This window comes from Lissotriton helveticus, chromosome 10, assembly GCF_964261635.1.
Source record: "Lissotriton helveticus chromosome 10, aLisHel1.1, whole genome shotgun sequence".
Lineage (NCBI taxonomy): Eukaryota > Metazoa > Chordata > Amphibia > Caudata > Salamandridae > Lissotriton > Lissotriton helveticus.
Genome location: NC_136071.1, coordinates 141,164,527 through 141,184,476, shown reverse-complemented (window position 1 = coordinate 141,184,476; position 19,950 = coordinate 141,164,527). Strand labels below are relative to the sequence as shown.

At 50.9% G+C, this 19,950-nt stretch overlaps 1 protein-coding gene across 1 annotated transcript in view; it reads left to right on the top strand.

Moving 5' to 3' along the window:
- INTS1 (integrator complex subunit 1) overlaps positions 1 to 19,950 on the top strand; it is a 526,883-nt gene that overhangs the window by 240,014 nt on the left and 266,919 nt on the right. The window contains 3 exon segments of the mRNA XM_078664951.1: positions 13,609 to 13,788; positions 14,062 to 14,211; positions 14,371 to 14,547. Coding sequence (XP_078521077.1) covers positions 13,609 to 13,788; positions 14,062 to 14,211; positions 14,371 to 14,547 — 507 coding nt within the window.

The following is a 19,950-nucleotide window of genomic DNA, read 5'->3' as shown; positions in this document are numbered from 1 at the left end:
AATTCGACATTAAGCCTCTAGGTTCTGCTCTAGAGTTACTTCTAATTGTAGACCAAACTTTGATTGAGAGGCAGTAGTTTATCTTGACACAGGTCTCCATGTACAGAACAGTTTTACTGTCGCAAATTCTGCATATGTAAACTTTGCAAAATTGGCAAATGCTGAAGAGTTTTTTTTAAATTTACAAACCTGTATTTGTGAGTAAAAACCTTACTAACTCACAAAAACAGTATTGTGAGTCGTAACAAATCGTAGAAGGGGACATCAAAGGTGGAGCGACCCTCCTAAAATGTTTTTTTTTAAAATGTATTTTTGTCTTTATTGTACAACAAATCTTGATATACAAAACAATGCACAGTATCAAGTAGTAATTCACTCTGGACTCGTACATATAATGTCAATGATGTGCTTCCACCTTCCACCCCTACCCAACCCCCCCTCCTCCCCAACTACCACCCCCTAGATCCCCCAAAAATTACAACCAAAATACTGACAAGTTCGACCAAAGCGTCCATTAATCAGTTCAAAGTTCGAATGTATACTCGCCATGCGAGTCAATGTCTCCGGACCGTTAGCATATGGTCACTTCGGGTCAGCAGGATCACCCTACCACCCACAGCTCCTATGCAACCCCAATCCACTGTAACTATCTACACAGCAACCGTCCTAATACACTCTCATACCCACTTCACACCCCTTGCAAGGTCCCCTCAACAGCTTCAACAGCTTCATCCTCTGTGTGCTGGTCCAATAAATAAGACATCAGGGGTCCCCAAATATCCCTGGGACGAGACTTCAACGGCAATTGATCTGTGTATACATAAAGATACTCCTGCCAAGTGGACTTGTCATGTATCCATGCCTTGAATTTAGGCGCCCTGCCCCTGTCCCATCTGCAGGCCCCCTGCTGTCGAGCCAGCCGTATGCCCATTGCCAGAAATTTGCGGTGAGGCGTTTTTATATCCCCAACCAAGCCCAGCAAAGCTCTAAGGGGAGTCGGCTCAATGGGAATACCCAGCATCTTAGTTAGTCCCGTAAAGACCTCCACCCAGTAAGTGGCCCCTAAGGGCAACCCCATGCCAAATGCATTAAATCTGCCTGGCCTTGGCTACATCGTAAGCATTTGTCGTCGTCCTTGAGGTGAAGCTTATGTAACTTCGCTGGGGTATGATACAGTCGATGTAAAATTTTATAATGTAACAATCGCAACCTACTACTGCCAGAAATCGCGTCAGTCTGAAGGCAGGCCATTTCCCACTGGTCATCAGTCAGGGGGGGTCAAAGTCCATATCCCATTCCCGTCTGGCCTTCGCTAGTGAATGGGGAGGTGCAGTGTGCACCCGTTTATACAACAGAGAAGTAACATGTGCAGGGGCATCTGTATGCAACATCAAGTGGAGTGACATAAAAGTCCTCTGGCTCCTTTGGAAATTCTGTGGTCTTGGCCCGAACACTTTGCCTGAGCCTGGTATAAATGAATAGATCCATAAATGAGTATTCATACTCCCCGAAAAATTGGTCTTTTGTGCGAAATTCACCCCCAATGTATAAGTCTCCCCAAGTCGTATACTGTAGTTTGGTTAACAAGTTTTGGCATATCTTTTCGCCTGTAACTGGCAGCAAGGGGCAACATCGTAAGGACACCCTAGAGGAGTACATCAGGTGCACCCCTTCAGCGCGCGCCAGCCAGTGCCACGCCCTGACAGTGCAATCTACAGTGGAGGGGTCCCCGCCTCTTTCCTTGACTGGTGTGAACACATACCCTGATGTCTGGACCGGGGCCATATAGCCATCCTCCACCGCAAGATGGGACATAAACGGAGGAGGATGAAACCAATACACCGCGAAGTGAGCCTGCGCACTATAATAACATTGTTCAAAATCGGGTACATCAAACCCAACGAACTGGTACGGCAGCATAAGAGTGGCCAGTTTTAACTGTGCTTGCTTACCTCCCCATATCAGATGCACCAGTTGTGTTTTAAGTGTTGTAAAAGAATAGGTACCTGGATGGTAAGAGATGTTTATAAATAAGTATAAAAATGTTGGTAATATAACCATCTTAATTAAGGAGATCCTCCCAGCCATCGAGAGGGGTAGCTTAAGCCAATTCGAAATGTTGTCCGTAGCCCATAATTCGTCCTCAACAGTGCGTCTTTATCTCTGGTGACATAAATACCTAAATATTTAAGATCTCCTGTCTCCCACGTTAGCGGGTAATCCAATGGGTGAGCCAGTGTATGATTAGTTAAGGGAAAGACTGCAGATTTGCTCCAGTTTATTTGAACCCCGACTATTGCCCCAAACTTTGTAATCTCCCGTAAAACTGCGTTAAGGTTGTCCTGTGGTTTATGTATATACAGCGTAATGTCATCGGCATAAAGGGACACCAATAATTGCCTAGAGGGATATATGAGGCCCCTATGATTATGGTGCTGCCGCAATTTCGTGGCCAGGGGTTCTATTGCTATAGCAAAGAGTACAGGGGAGAGGGGACACCTCTGGCTCGTCACCCTAGTGATCGAAAAGGCCTCTGAGCGGGAGCCATTAAGAAGAACACTGGCACACGGCTTCGTATATAGCAGTCGGATCCAATGTATAAAGGGTTCCGGCATCCCCATATGTGTCAGCGTCCCCATCACATAATCCCATTCTACGGAGTCAAATGCTTTGGTGGTGTCTAAAAAGACAGCCACCGCAGCGCTGTGTGGATCTATATCCTGTAGGACAGCCAGGAGAGTCCGTAGATTATGAGCTGTGGCTAGATTCGGCACGAACCCCATCTGATCAGGCAACACCAGTCGTTCCAAGAGCAAGTTCAGTCTCAAAGCTAACACTTTTGCTAATATTTTGGTATCGCTATTAAGAAGCGACAGGGGCCGATACGAATCACAAAAGACAGGGGACTTGCCCGGTTTAAGCAGTGACATTATTTGAGCTTCCCTCATGGTCGCGGGCAGGCAACCTTCCTCCAGTGCTTCATAAAATACTGCCTTCAATATGGGCGCTAATATGGACACATAAGTCTTATAAAAGTCTATGGGAATCCCATCGGACCCCGGGGCCTTCCCCGACGCCATGGTCATGATGGCCTCTGTGATTTCATCAACCTCTAAGTCAAGAGCCAAATATTTACGCTGCGTTTCCCCTAGTTATGCTAGTGCAGTGTCCTCAAAGTATTCCTTAAGGTCTAGTGGAGCAGTCCTCTGTGACGTATAAAGTTTTTTTATAGTACTCTACCAGGGTAGACATTTGTATGGAAGGTGTCTGTGTAGTCTTCCCTGCTCGTCCTGTAATTCAGTGACATAATAATGGAATCTAGGGGATCGCACCGCTCCAGCCAGGGCCCTTCCAGGCCTGTCACCCTCGACATACACTCGAGCCACGCAGTGTTTCCCCCGGAATTTACATTCTCTCTCTGCTACTTCCGTGTATTCCGTCATTTTCCCTCGCAGGCTATCTCTTAGCGCCCCGTCCCCCCGCCCACATTTATTGCTCGCTCCAGCTCCTTCAGTTCACCTTCCAGTTTATTTAAATCACGACTAAGGTCTTTCAATATACCCCCTCCCTTAGAGATGCACCATCCCCGCACCGTCACCGTAAACGCCTCCCAAACCGTTGTCAAACTGGCCACCGAGTCAATATTTCTAGGGAAGAAATCAGTAATCTCCTGCTCCATCTCTGCTCTAAAGACCGCGTCCTGCAAATGTAAAGGGTTCAGCCTCCAATTGAGATAGGGGGGTAGATCTATCGGGGGCCTCATGGTCACTAATACAGGGGAGTGATCAGAAAAGGTTCAAGCCAGATGTATCGCCCTACTACCCCATTGCGCCATACCCTTCGTTGCTAACACATAATCTAACCTGGCCCAAGTGTTATGTACAGCTGAGTAATGTGTCCCTTCCATCCATGTGGGATGCATGTACCGCCATGTGTCCAGTAAATTATCAGATTCTATGATGTCCTGCAGGGTACGTTGGGTGGAGTTGTAGTGTGCCGCAGCTGCGTGGGAGCGGTCTTGTCGGGGGTTTACCACAGTATTAAAAGCCCCGCCCCAGAGAACATACTTGGATTCGAGCGTATGTATCTTGCCTCGCAGCGTAAGCAAGTGATGGGCGTCATCTACATTGGGGCCATAATAGTTCGCAATGGCAATATCATGCGATTGCAACCTACCCCAAAGCACACAATACCTCCCATCAGGGTCTGTATCCACCCCCCTGCGATAAACCGAACTCCACGCTTGATAAGGAGGACCACCCCTCTAGAATAGCTGGAGTATGATGCAAGGCAGCTATGGGAGGCTCATCGCGATGCGAACCGGGGCTCACTCCCACGCGGAAGGTGGGTCTCTTGCAGCAGGGCCACATGGACATGATGTCGATCCAAATATCCCAACACCTGCCTACGTTTCCTGGGGTCATTCAGGCCTCTCACGTTCCAGGAGACAATGCGAAGAGCATTTCCATCACTGCTGTCATCAGCCATAACTACCATCTAGCACATTCTGCCTTTAGCATTGGTCGCACTCGTCTCGCACTCTCATATAGGATACCCTATTCCACCCTTCCCACCCCTCATCCCCCCCCACCACCCACACCGGCTTCCCCATCTTGCCAGGAACAACCATTCCTCCCCCCTCCAACAACTGCCCCAAGAATTTGCATCTGCACTCTCGAATGACAAACCATACCAAAAAGAAAAAGGGGGAATGCCCTCAATTGGGGACCGCTAGGGGCCTTCGCCACACCCACTCAGCCTCTCTATCTCACCCGTCCGCAACCCCATAAGCCACAGGGGTCGTTCTGACTGGATGGAGGCGAGTGTCTGGGCGGTCAAATAGTTCAAACATTTAAGAAACTGTAGAGATACATCACCACACGGTATAGCGTCCAGAGATCCCTTAGTGTCAATTTTGTTGTGAGTAGCATCTCATGTAGGTTCTTGTTATCAGCCGGGCTCTGACAATGGTGAGTGGGCCTGGGAGCGACGTCGAGTAGCCTCCTCCTGAGACGTCGACCTACGGTCGCGTGCAAGGTATTCTTCCACCTGCTGAGGAGAGTTGAAAAGATGTGGTTTCCCCCGGTGATGGATCCTTAACCTTGCAGGATATAGCATGGTGTCCTTGATTTCTTGGGCTTGCAACTTTTTCTTCACAGCTGTGAATTTGCGACGGGCTTCCTGCACGGCTTGAGTGAAGTTGGGGTAGAAGGCTAAGGTGGTATTCTCATAATGCACTTCGCCTTTTTCGCGTGCCAGGCGTAAAACAGTGTCTCTGTCGCGATAGTTCAGGAATTGCATTATCACAGGGCGCGGTGGGGCGTCCGGGGGGGGCGTGCCGACAATGATCTATGGGCCCTTTCGATGACCATGTGCGTGGAAAAGGAGTCCTTTCCGAATAAATCAATCATCAGTCGTTCCATAAAGTCTTGCAGCCTCCCAGTGTTTGTAGATTCCGCTAGGCCAAGCATCTGTACGTTATTTCTTCGAGAGCGGGCCTCCAACTCCTCATTCTTGTCTGCAATGACCTTTAGCAGTCTGTCCATCTGCAGCATGTGTTGTTTACTGGCCACCGCACCATCCTCCAGCCTGGATACCCTGTGCTCTGCTTCTTTGAGCCGCTCCTCATGTTTATCAAGTTTCGCAACCACTGCCTCCAGCCTATTAGTCATGGCGTCCATTTTAGAATCAATGGATGTGAGGCTCTGCTGCATCCCCACCAGCAGCGCCTTCCACCCCTCATCCCTAGTCCCTGGGGGATCCCCCTCGTCGCGCTCTTTGGAACTGGAGCCGGACGCTTTGCGCGCGTCGAATGTAAGTTTCGCCTGTTTGGGCTCCGTTCTTTCCATACTTGCTCGTTGTCGTCTAAATGCGTGTGTCTGGGATACGTACCGCAGGAAAGCAGATATGGTATTCACTGCTACTCTCACCTCCTTCTCTCCCACTCTCATACGGTCTCACAGGTCCCCCTGCAGCACTTCCCAGTCATCTGTTTCTGGAATGAGGTAGTAGCCGGAGCACCCGGGGACAGATGGGCGAGCATGAAACAGTCAAGAATCGCCAATAGTGCAGGACAAAGGAAGGCAGCCAGCCCTCAGTCGCCAAAACGTGGTATCTCTGTGACTATGCTGGTCCGTGGGTGCTCGCTGCTGTTGGGCTCTCAAAATGGCGGCCCGGGACCTGCTACGCAGCCCAGGTGGCCACCAGTGCCCAAATATGCCTGTTCGTCCTCTTTCGCTCTTCTCGTCTCTGCCGTGGCCCTTGTGCAGTAAGTTTTAAAGCCTCCGGTGCCTCCAGCCGCTCCTGCATCCTAGCGCTGCTACTGCCGGGTCACGGGCCCCTCCGCCGGTCTCTTCCTAATTAGCGCGTGCACCGAGGCTCACCTGCTCCGATCTTCCAGATTCATCCCTGAGCAGCCCGTGTTTATGTCCTCAGGGCTCTTACTGTAGGAATCGGCCTCTTAATGCTGCCCAGCCGCGATCGTCAGTCTCCTGGAGCGGCGCAGGGCTGCACACAGCACCGCAGTTAGGCCTATGGAGCCTCGGTCTCAAGTGATTTCTCCGGCCAGACCTTTTACTCCTCGCTCCGCCTCTAGTTCCCGCAGCTTACCGCCACAGTAGATAGCTGCCCACCGGCACCAAATTCGGTTCGCAGCACTAGTACTCCTGCCGCTACCCTATGGCGACGGTGTAGGATCTTTCTGTTAGGAAGGATGGAGTTTATGATTAATAATACGCCCGGTACGGCGGGAGCCTTACTACAGCGCGTCCATTACAGTCCAGCGCCACCTAGCGCCCCTTGACCCTCCTAAAATGTGATTTTGCAGTGACGTGTGCCAATGGTTTGTAACCACAGTTGCAGTTACAAAGCATTGATCATATAACACTAATATGATATTCTTTGACAGGATTGCTAGCTGTATTATTCCTGTATCTGAAAGAAACAGGTTAGTATTAGATTCCTTACCTTAGAATATCCCCAGGCGTCAGTCTGGAACCGGAAATTTTTGCGTAGCAGTACCCCTGCACGTCGGTAGGCGTCGTCTGCAGCTCCGCGTCCGTTGTTGGCGTCGTTGGTGCCGGGATGACGTTGCTGGAGTACTTAGACGCAGCCCTCGCGCGCTGACGTCAGTTCTTCTTTTTTCCGCGCCAGCAAGTTCAGGTCCGGAGAAAGTGGTACCCTTTAGTCATTTTTTGGCTAAACTTTTTCGATCCTTTTTGATCTGTTTTTCGAGTCGAACGACTCCATTGGTGCCGGTAGGGATGCCCGGGTTCAAGCCCTGTGCCGACTGCAGCAACCGACTGATGTCGGTTACCGACCCCCATCGCCGGTGCCTTTATTGCTTAGGGGCCGACCACGATGACAAGTCGTGCCCCGACTGCCGGGCCTTGACGTCGAAAGGTAGGCGGGAGCGGTCCCGTAAGTGCCTCGAGATCCGGCAGTTGGCCCCGCGCCGCTCGAGATCCCGGTCCGGGAGGAGGTCGAGGGACCGGTCGTGGGGCCAGAGTCATCACAGCTCGGCGAGTTGACACCACTCATCGAGCTCCAAGTCCTCAGGTAAGAGGCACAAGAAGTCGAAGAGGCGACATCGCTCTTCCGACTCCCCCAGGCGCTCGCTCAGTCCCTGGGCAGAACGCGACGCCGGAGGAGATTGATGCCTTCCTCATGGCCATGAGGTCGCTCGCTCCTCCATCGGGTTCCGCGGCGCCTTCGGGCCCCACGGTCCTGACTGGGAGCCCAAGCGGGCCGGGTGCTTCGGCCCCGGCGCCGTCGGCGACTTCGGTCCTGGCGCCGCAGGGCCCCACTGGATCCGGTTCCGGATCTGGGTCGCCGCTGGTCGACCTTACGACCCCGCCGGCATCGACCCCTTGGGTATTGCCCCCAGCACCATCCCTGCACAACGCCGTCCCTGGTCCCTCCCTCGGTCCGGATCCAGCGTCGGACCGGCGTCGCTCGACGCCGCATTCAACGCCGGCTGAAGTGCAATTCTTCTATGATCCGACTCCATCCTTTACCCCTGCATTCCAGGAGATGGAGGACGAGGGAGACTGGGAGGGGTCTGAGGACCCTCTGGCACGGGAGTGTCAGTCATTTCAGCACTGGATAGAGGAGCTAGGGGAAGCCAATGGCCTGGACACCTCCCCAGACACTGGTTTTGTCTCCCCTCCTACCGTGGCTACGGAGGAGGGGGCTGCTTATAGTGTGGTGCTGACGAGGGCGGCCAAGGCCTTGGCTCTTCAGCTCCCCGTCGCAACGGTGAGGTCTAACATCCTCACAGAGGTCCTTAAGCTGCAGGTAAGCTCTCCGGAGCTCTACTGCCGTTTAATGAGGCTCTCACGGATGTCATGTTGGGCACCTGGTCCAGGCCCGCTACAGGTCCCCCTGTAGATAGGAACTTCGCCAGGCACCACCGCCCTGCTCCGGGCGACCCTAGTTTCCTGTCCACCCACCCCACCCCAGAGAGCCTGGTTATCCAGGCATCTACTTCCCAGTTCGCATTCCCGACTGCACCGCCAGATCGGGAATCCAAAAGGTATGAACAGTTCGGCAAGAAAATGTTCTCCTCCCTCAGTTTGGGGTTGCGGTCGGTCAACTCTGCGTGCCTTTTGGGCCGTTACACCCACTCACTGTGGGATACGGTTGCGGCCGTGCTGCCGGAGTGCCGAGAGCGGCCCGGGTGAAGCTCGCTCAAGCCCTCGCGAAGGGACGAGATGCAGCGCGGTACTCCATACGATGTGGGCTGGATACCACAGACTCGCTAGGAAGAGCGATTTCCACGTCTGTGGGGGTTCGCCGCCACGCCTGGCTGAGGTCTGGCAACTTCTCGGCCGATGTCCAGAACACCCTCATGGACATGCCGTTCAATGGCAGCCACCTCTTCGGTGGCAAGGCAGATAGAGCGCTTGAGCGCTTCAAGGACTCCCGGGCTACGGTCAAGTCCTTGGGCCTGTCGGCCCCGCGTCAGCAGACTTCTGCCTTTCGCTCCTTTTGTGGCCAAGGAAGGGGCGCCCCCACACGTCCTGCCAGCCACGGGCCACAGACTAACATCCAGCGCGTCGGCGGACTTGGTAACCGCCGTGGCGGTAACAGAGGACAACAGCGAGGCCAGTCCACATCCACCCCCACAGCATCCGCCTCAAAGCCTTCCTAGTCCGGCCTTTCAAGCCCATTTAACGCCAGTGGAGGGCAGGGTTCGCCATCACCTCTTCCACTGGCACACCATCACATCGGACAGGTGGGTGCTGCAAATCGTCCGAAGGGGCTACTCCCTCCCCTTCGAGGCGACCCCTCCAGCCATGCCACCGCAGTGCCACCGCGTGTCGGGGGATCACTTGCAACTTCTGCAAGAGGAAGTTACGGCCCTCTTGGCCAAAGGGGCCATCAAGAGCGTTCCTGGGCCAGAAGTAGGGTGTGGTTGTTACTCCCACTACTTTCTGGTTCCCAAAAAGGGCAAAGGGGGCCTACACCCTATCTTGGACCTGCGGAACGTCAACGGCTTCCTCCGGAAGGAGAAGTTCAAGATGCTGACTTTGGCTTAGGTCTTAGCTGCCCTAAACCCGGGAGACTGGATGGTAGCGTTGGACTTGCAGGACGCCTATTTTCACATCCCCGTCCTGCCGGCCCACCGGCGTTACCTGCGGCTCACGGTAGGCCACGAGCACTTTCAGTTTACCGTGCTCCCCTTCGGCCTTGCCAGCGCCCCTCGGGTGTTCACGAAAGTGATGGCGGTGGTCGCAGCTCATCTGCGCAGATTAGGGGTGTCAGTCTTCCCCTATCTCGACGACTGGTTGTTGAAGGCGGGCTCGCCCCAGACAGTCGTCCGCCACCTCCAGACTACGGCCGACCTCCTGCACCTGCTGGAGTTCTCCATCAATGTGCCGAAGTCACACCTGTGTCCCTCTCAGAAGCTCCTCTTCATCGGACGGTTCTTGACTCGGCGCAGTTTCGGGTTTATCCTCCCGAACAGCGGGTTCGGGATATTCAGGCTCTGATTCTGATCTTTCAGCCTTTATCCCGAGTCTCGGTCAGGTTGACGCTGCAGCTGATGGCCTCCTGCATCCTTCTGGTGCATCACACCAGGTGTCGGATGCGGGCTCTGCAGTGGGACCTGAAGTTTCAGTGGGCCCAGCATCCGGGCAACTTGTCCGACCATGTCTTGATCTCTGAGGGCACTGCAAAACAGTTGCAGTGGTGGCTCACGGACCGCGACTGGGTCAGCGGCAGATCCTCTCCCTACCCCAACCGGAGCAAGTAGTTGTGACGGACGCGTCCCTCCTGGGCTGGGGGGGCCACATGAGGCGGAGATCAGAGGCCTCTGGTCTCTGGCAGAGTCCCGGCTTCACATCAACCTTCTGGAGCTGTGGGCGATCCGGCTTGCACTGAAAGCATTCCTCCCCTCTGTCCGGGGGAGTGTAGTGCAGGTGTTCACGGACAACACCACTGCCATGTGGTACTCCAACAAACAGGGCGGGCTGGGGTCGTGGACCCGATACCAGGAGGCTCTGCGCCTCTGGCAGTGGCTGGAACATCAGGGCGTGACCCTAGTGGTTCAACACCATGCAGGTTCCCTGAACGCCAGGGCGGACGAACTCAGCCGTCGGTGCATGATGTTTCACGAATGGCGTCTGAACTTTGACGTGGCGCAAGGTCTCTTTCAGAAGTGGGGAGAGCCTTGGTTAGATCTATTCACCGCAGAAGAGAACGCGCAATGTCATCAGTTGGAATTTCCAAGGTGGCACTGGCTCGTAGACGCTTTTCGTCGCGAGTGGAGTTGCAGCCTGTTGTACGCCTTTCCGCCTATACCACTTCTGCCCAGAGTGCTGAAGAAGATCAGGCGCGACCGGGCCCAAGTTATCCTTGTGGCTCCTGACTGGGCACGAAGATACTGGTATCCCGAGCTACTCAGCATGTCAGTCGATCCCTCGATTCTTCTGCCTCTTCAGGAGGACCTTCTGTTGCAGCAGCAGGGGACGGTCCTCCACCGAACCTGTCCAGCCTCCACCTCCATGCGTGGAGATTGAGCGGCGACAGTTGAGGCCATTTGACTTGCCTCCTGAAGTCTGTGATGTTGTTCTGGCAGCCAGGCGTCCCTCCACAAAATTAGTATACGCCTGCAGGTGGAACACATTTGTGGCATGGTGCACAGCAAAGGCTGTGGATCCACTCTCTGCTCCTCTTTCTGAGGTTCTCCTCTTTCTTCTTTCTCTTGCCCAGCAGGGCTCTGCTCTGGGCACTATCAAGGGCTACCTCTCTGCCATTTCCCCCTTCTTAAGGCTACCTGATCAGCCCTCTCTTTTCAAGTCCCCGGTTGTAAATAGGTTCTTGAAGGGCATCACTCATATGTTCCCCCCTGTTCCTTTCGTGATGCCTCAGTGGGACTCGAACCTTGTTCTGACTTATCTGATGTGCGCTCCCTTCAAGCCCCTTCATATCTGTCCTCTTCGTCTTCTTACTCTTAAGACTGCATTCCTGGTTGCCATCACCTCTGTCAGGAGAGTGAGTGAGCTCCAGACCCTTTCTTCACAACCTCCTTTCCTTTCTGTCCATCCGGACAAAGTTGTGTTGCGGACGCGACCCTCTTTCCTGCCCAAGGTAGTCACAGCCTTCCACATCGGGCAGTCCATCACCTTGCCCACCTTCTTTCCGCCTCCGTATCCCTCGAAAGAGGAAGAGAGGCTCCACCGTCTGGACCTAAAACGTGCGCTCTCATACTATCTGGATCGCACACGCCAGTTCCGGGTGGATGACCAACTCTTTGTTGGTTACGTGGGTACTAAGATACGACGGGCAGTGCACAAACGAACCATTTCTCGATGGGTCGTCTTGTGCATCAAGGCTTGTTATTCCCTGGCTAAAAAGGAGCCTCCTATGGGGCTGCGCGCCCTTTCTACTTGGGCCACGGCGGCTACTACTGCCCTGGGTCGGGGAGTCCCCTTGCAGGACATCTGTCAGGCAGCTCCGTGGGGCCTCACTGCACACGTTCGCTAGACACTACTGCCTGGACAGCCAAGTCCGGAGAGATGGCTTTTTCGGCCGTTCCATTCTCCAGGACTTTCTGGTGTGATTATTGGTTCGCAGACCCACCACCCGGGTTGGTATTGCTGGGGTATCTATTCTAAGGTAAGGAGTCTAATACTAGCCTGTTTCTTTCAGATGCACAAGTTACTTACCTTCTGTAACGAATATCTGTAAAAAACAGTCGTTAGTATTAGATTCCTTACCGCCCCACCCATCCTCCCCGTTCTGCGAACCGATATCTAGGGTTAAGGTGATCCCTTTGAGGGCCATAGTTTCATGGCACCAGTGTTGGTTTTTATCACGGCTCTGCGTTTCTGGCGCAAAAAAGCTGTGTATAAGAACTGACGTCAGCGCGCGGCGTCTAAGTACTCCGTTGACGTCATCCCGGCGCTGACGACGGACGCGGAGCCGCAGACGACACCTACCGACGCGCAGGGGTACTGCTACGCAAAGATTTCCGGATCCAGACTGACTCCTGGGGATATTCTAAGGTAAGGAATCTAATACTAACTACTGTTTCTTACAGATATATCGTTACCGAAGGTAAGTGACTTGTGCATTAACACCTTAAAATATCAATTCACAGAGGTGCTTCACACATAAACAAACTTCCTGAAACTCAAGATAATGCCGTGGAGTATTGCATAGGCTCTAACTTTAGCTTAAGAGCAAAACTAGTGGTATTCACTACAGTAGGATTACATCTTGATTTATAAAACAGATTTTTTACATAGCACTGCTTCTCCATTAATTACATGCCAATCTACAATGCAAGAGGAAATGAAAATAGAGGAGAGTTGGTTTTGTTAGATTAACAAGGGACCTCAAATGAACCAAATCAATCTATGCTCTGTTTCTTGAACTGTCTCTTCACAAAGCTTTAATATTGTACAAATTCCTGAAAGACTTACATATCCACAGCACTGGTTTACTGAAACATCTTGCTTGTGGCCCTTTCAGTTTGGCACCAGATTTAGAGGTGTTGTGTATAGCAAGGTTTGTCTTCAAGAACCTTCATTTAATTTTGAGGAAAATGACCCACAAACTTAAAAAGATGTCTGATCTGGGCATTATTAAGAATGCCAGGCTTGTTCAGAGTAGTATTTGTTTACCTCTATTACTGTCTGTCTGAGCCATAACCTACAGATGCGCTGTTTGCCCCACAGTAGGGCCTTTAGTCTAAACTTGTTTTCTCATGATTCCACTTTATACTGGACCATGATAGCAGGAAGGATAGGTTGTTTGTCTGAAGAGGAGGAGAAGCTGTGGGTTCCTGGTAGGGTTCTTTGAACCACTCCCCAGTCAAGCACCTTGGAATCTTCACTCGGAGAAAGGTATAAACCTATATTTAGAGTCAGAAAGCAAGTGACTCTACTCTGGTCATGAATGATCGGAGATGCTCACAGTCCTCTACATCCCATATAGTTTGGTTTTAAAATCATTGAAATATTTTAGAGGTGCAGGAATTGAACATGGCTGAATAGGGAAACATCAGAAAAGCATGCATAATGGACATGATTCATAGAGCTTATTTTTCTCTTATGCTTTTACTGTGTGTTTACTGTCTGCAAATGGACTCTTCTCCCTTAGGCCTCATCGCAGTCCATGCCCTGGCTGGCAGACTTGGTACAGTCTAGTGAGGGGTCCTTGGATGTGCTGCCTGTACAGTGCTTGTGTGAATTTTTGCTGCATGATGCTGCAGATGAATCTGCATCTGGTGAGGAAGAAGAGGAAGGAGAGAGTAAAGAGCAACGTGCAAAGAAACGACAGGTGAGTAGGGATGCAAATACCGGTTCTTTACTTTGTCTCAAGAGTTGTTTGGTCTTTCGTTTGCAAGTAGGCAGCACATGGCTGTCCTGAGAATTGACTATCTTCTGCTTACATTTCTCTGCAGTGGACCTGCTCACTGATGGTTGAAAAGTGGAGTTGTTTTTTGACACAGTTATGTTAGTGTTTTGATAATATCAGATGCACCCGACACTTCAATGAGTACAATGGTGCTGCTCACTGTAATATTTGACAGAGTTAAATGTTTTCTTTCAGAGGCAGCAAAAACAGCGGCAGCTTCTAGGACGCCTTCAGGACCTCCTTCTGGGACCAAAAGCAGATGAGCAGACAACGTGCGAGGTGCTTGACTACTTTCTGCGACGTCTCAGCTCCTCACAAGTGTCTGCACGTATTCTTGCTATGAAGGTAACAATGACTGCTGCCTAAGGGATTATCAGTCACTCGCTAGATTTATGGAATTGCAAACTTGTTGTTTTGTTTCACATTTTCACTTTCTGGGAACACTGTAGGGTTATGCAGTGGTTGTTCTTTGTTTATTAGGTATATTTTTCTTTTTTGTTGCAGGGCTTGTGCCTAGTCCTTTCAGAAGGTGGTGGGGAGGAGAAGGAGAAGGAGCAGTCCATGGAAGAAGACCCTGAAGATGTAGAGATGCTACAGGCTTACCAGTGGCTGCTGAAAGACCTGCCTAGGCTTCCCTTATTCAACAGTGTCAGGGGAACTACTGCTATGGCTTTGCAGCAGGTAAAAATACCAAGCACCCTTAAAGCTGTGTGGGCTGGGGAGTGTGTAGGGTATGTGTATGTAGGTATCTGTGAGGCTTGAGGATATTTAATGTTGGTGGATCACCTTTGGAGGCACATACACTTGATAAAAAAAAACTGCCTGTGCACTATGATTGTGATGTCTGAGAAGAAGCAGTGTTTTGAAGGCTGAAGTAAAATTATGTAGGGGTGCATCCGGTCACTAGTTTAATATGGGTTCTGGGAAGCATTTAATTAGCAGGTCATTCATTGGATTTCCCACATTAGTTTTCATAGGTCAGAGGCCTATGTTCACCCCTAACATTGGAAGTCTTATAATTACATTGGTATCAATTCTTACTTTTCACAAGGCTTTTTTAGTACACAAAAGATGATGGGTTTGCAATTTAGGATGTTTAAGCTGGGTAATAGATGGAATAGAGAGATTAATTATAATTGTTATTGCCAATTTATAACTTATTCTTCCTAGTAATTAAGGCTCTGGAGAACAGTTTTGTATTACTCAGTGGTATCTCTATCATAAATATCTGCAATTAGGAGATATCTCTATAACCCTGAACTTTCTGGACCGTTTCTCTCTAGAGGACGAATATATGGCCCACAAACTCTTACGCACCGGATCTATATAGTACAGTGGGAAGGGTCAGATTCCCCTTGTACTTTGCTTTCAGGAAATCATCTCAAACATGGGGGATTATAACCTCAAAGAGGAACGTAAGGTTGGCACACCATACTAGGCAGAAGGAGGTAAAGGAGAAGGGTAGTGTTGGGGAATCATTGACAGCCCTTTTACCAGTCGTTCATAGGTGTACTTGTAAAATGCTAAAACAAAAGTTAGAATAGAAAATAGAGAAATGTCCAGGGTAGGCACTTGTTTTGGAACATGAATTCTATTCTACATTCACATGCTTTTCACAATTCTGCCCCCTAGTGGTTTGCATTCTGGAAATGTCTTTGTTTTCCTAAAAAAAAAAAAGGGGTTTTATCCTGTGGGTGCGAGTCTACATGGGCGAGGCCCTATAAGATCATAATTCCACAATGCTCATCTTTTTTCCGCCGTTGGGTACTGAGTCGCATCAGAGTGTTCTGGACTTTTTCCCAACAAAGGTCATTAAGAACTCCTGGAATACCAACAGAAAGCAGTCGAGGGAAGAACTGAGATTGGCACTCGACACGAGAGAGAGGTTTTCAGTTTTTTTGGGGGGGGGATTGACATTCAGGAAATGTTATTTAGTAGAGGTTGGATCCCTGGGGTTCCTCGCCGCCATTTTGGATTATGAGCTCGCTCTTCAAGTTTTGCCCAAACTGCCATTGGACGTTCACTCAGAATGACGAACATCCAGTCTGTTTTTCTCACTCAAGACCACTAGTTGGAGGACTGTGTCCCATTCTCGTACTTTGAACCCAAAAGTCTGGTCCACATCTGCAAGATTCTTCAAGCTCATCTGGTAAATACAGACATGGCAGGCTCATCAGAGATGGAAAAGCAGAGGACTGGTGCTCTGTCGATGGAAGAGATGGGTTTATCTGCAAATAACTGACACAGGAGGCCCAAGGAGAACATCAAGATGTCAAGCTCGAAGCATATGAGGTAAAAACACCACAGAGAACCTAAGTGTCACATGCCTGTGAAACACTTAACAAAGAGAAGGCATTTGAACATTCACGCCCAAGCTGCCGAAGCACAGCCCTTCGAATGAGAGCACAGAGTCACACAAAAGCAAGCCTTGGACATCGAAAAAACAATCAGTAGCAGTGGCACAAACAACTTTCTGTCCCACCGGCAGAGAAAACACACCGATAAACATACACCAAAAGTCATTGGCTTGACTTCTGAGGACGATCGAGCGTGGAAAGTGGTGGAGGGATGGGCACCCTAAAAGAAACAAGTCCATGGAAAACCTAAGGTGCATCAATTGATGTTGAGAGAAAGAAGGGGGCATTGGAGGCAGAGAGAGATAATTAATTGAAGAAAAAGATAGCTTTCGGGGAAACCATCCAACCTCTGAAGGATACAGAACAGCAGGGGTTGGAAAGCCTACACAGGAGCTTGTCTCAACAAAACAAGAGGGAACACCTTGGGCAGGTCAGGACAAGTACATGGTGGAGGAAGAGTTGATTTTCACCGCCCACCTCGAGTAATTTGGGTTCGACGACCCACAGGAGGAAATGTTGTTAAAGACATTGAGACGGGCTCTCCTCTGTAGAAGATAGAATCTTATCCCCTGGCGTCATCCCCCTGGATGATATCTCCACATACCATGTGGTTATGAAAAAGGCAGCAGATGGAAACGGAGAAAGAAGAGACATGTATTCTCCTGGAAACACTAATCCCGATTATGTTGCAAAGTCATCCTGTGCCCTGGGCACCCACCAACTTTTTGCTGTCTCGAACTGGTGGTAACTGACTCTGACTGACCCTGAGCTCTGTTTAACCACGCCCAGGGCCAGTGCCAAGCTAAAAGGAACACATTAGAATACAGTTAAGACACCCAACATACACTAGGGTACACTATGGTATGGTGGGGTACCCCTGTAATTGGCATGACCTACCCCATAAGCCCCTAGTATGTAATAGGGCAGGGGATTGAAACTACCTAGAAGTCTCCAGTATCCTGGGGCATGGCAGTTTAGAGGCCAGCAGATTTTCTGCACTAGCATGTGTGCAGTGCTGAAGCCTGAGGTCAGTTTAAAAGCAGCACTGGTGGCCAGGACAGCTCTTAAACCTTAAATTGTGCCCAAACTCGACTTTGGGCGTAGGGGCCCTTAAAAATGAAAAACCAACCATGTTTTTGCATATTAGGGAACACCAGGGTCACCCCTAGGTATCCCAGGGTTGGGGAGTCAGTTATTTATAAGGAGCGCCCTTATAAAATGAGTTTTTATATGCCTGGGTAAAGTGAAATTTTACATTTCACTCCCCACATTGTATTAAAGAGCTGCTCAAATTCGCTTTGATGCTAGAAGAATTGGGTAAGGATGATCTGCACTATTTCTGCAGAATCAGAACCCCTGAAGTCTCCCCTAGTTGCACAGGGGGTGGGGGTCCTGTAGAAATTAGGGAAATACTTATAAAATATAGTTTTATAAGCCCTGGTGCTAGAAAAGTGTCCCAAGTCATTTTCCCCATTGCAAACCCCATGGCCCATAGGTTAACCTGACCGTCCTGACGAGTTCAGAAGCGGTCGCTCCCTTTGCCCTGCTGCCTTGCTCCTGTGCGGTATCGTTATTTGGAACTGCATTGCTTTCTTCTGCATTATTACTTGATTTGCCTGCATAGCGCTGCAGCGCGAGTGCTGCCACACTTAATTGGGACATCTTTTTAAATTGCTTCTAGGGAGTGCTGACTCGGCACTCACAGATCTATAAATAGAAATAGGAACGCTTGGGGGCATTGCACTGTCGGGGCTTTATCTTTGAACGCTAATTTAAACAGGGCTTTTCAGCTGCAAGCGTAGTGAGTTACCTGAGCCTCAGCATACCGCAAGTTGCGTTTTTGTTCCAAAGCTGCCGCCATCTTACGCTTGTTGTTGTTGTTGTTGGTGCCTCAGAGACCGGCCCCCACAGCCCGCCCCGCCTCCCTGCTGACCCTCCCTCGCCCCTCCCCCTCCTCCATCCATATATGACAGATGCATTCTCGCGCAGCGGTCACGCGCAGCGGTTGCGCCCCAGTTGCGCCGAAGGTGCGCCAAAGGTAAGCCCGTCTACGCCCGTCCGCGCCAAGCCCGCGCCCAGCGCCAGACCCCCTGGCCCCCGTCCCACCCACCCCACCCGCATTACATACGCCGCCTCCACCCTCCTAGCCCTCAACCCAGGCCGACTCCCCAACTGCGCCCAAGCCGCCCCCGGACACACCCATGGACCTTTCACATGCAACTCCTGCAAGTTTGACGGCACCAAGACCAACTCCTCATCCACTAACACCAAACAGAGACCTGACACCAACCACCTTAAATGCATCCTGCTCAACACCCGCTCGGTCCACAGACACGCCATCGTCCTTTGGAATCTACTAGACACCATCTCTCCGGACGTCGCCTTCCTAACAGAAACATGGATGAACGCCTCCTCAGCCCCAGACATCACCATTGCCATCCCGGAAGGCTACAAGATCATCCGAAAAGACCGCACCAAGCAAACAGGAGGAGGCATCGCTATCGTCCATAAGAACTCCATCCGCATCTCAACCAGCTCAGACGTCAACCCCGCTAGCGCCGAGCACCTTCACTTCCAGATCCACACCGACCCCAAGACCACACTCAGAGGCACCCTCCTCTACAGACCACCAGGACCCCGTGCTCAATTCAGTGAAGACATCACTGACTTTATCACCCCACACGCCCTCCCCTCCGAGGAATACATTCTATTGGGAGACCTCAATTTTCACCTGGAAAAAAGCAACGACAGCAACACCACCACCCTGCTGGACAATCTCGCCAACCTCGGACTCAAACAACTTGTTAATACCCCCACTCACTACGCAGGTCACACACTCGACCCTATCTTCACCTCCAGCAAACATATCTCCTTCAGTCACACCACAGCTCTCCATTGGAAACTAGAAAAAAAATCACCATCGACCAGATCTCCTCATCGCTTCTTCAAAACCCCCCTGCCCACTCTTCGAACCCCAACCAAGCAGCCATTAACTTCACTCAATGGCTAACCAACAGCGCCGACAGCCTAGCACCCCTGAAAAAACGTCAAATCAAACTAGGCAGCAAAAACGCCCCCTGGTTCAACGATGATCTTAAGAAATCCAAGAAACTCTGTCGCTCCCTTGAGAAGGCATGGAAAAAAGACCCAAACACCAACACCAGGGACGCCTTCAAAAACGCCATCAGCATACACCACCAACTGAACCGGTCCGCCAAGAAAGCCGCTTTCAAAGACCGACTTGACAACAACGCCCACAACAGCAAGGAATTATTCAACATCGTCAAAGAGTTTACCAACCCCACTGCCAACTCCAACGACCTCACTCCCTCTCAAGCCCTTTGCGACTCCCTAGCTTCGTTCTTCCACGACAAAATCGCAGACATCCACAACAGCTTTGACAACCAACCCGGAGACCAACCCACCCAACCTTCTGCCGTACCTTCACCCCCCTTGAACATCCTTAATGACTGGAACCCAATCTCCACCGAGGACACCATCCGCCTGATGAACTCCATCCACTCAGGATCCCCCACAGACCCATGCCCTCACCACATCTTCAACAAAGCTGACTCCATCATCGCACCCCACCTCCGAGATGTCATCAACTGCTCCCTCAACTCCGCCACCTTCCCGGAAAGCTGGAAACACGCCGAACTCAGCGCCCTTCTGAAAAAACCCACAGCTGACCCCACCGAACTCAAAAACTACCGCCCCATCTCGCTCC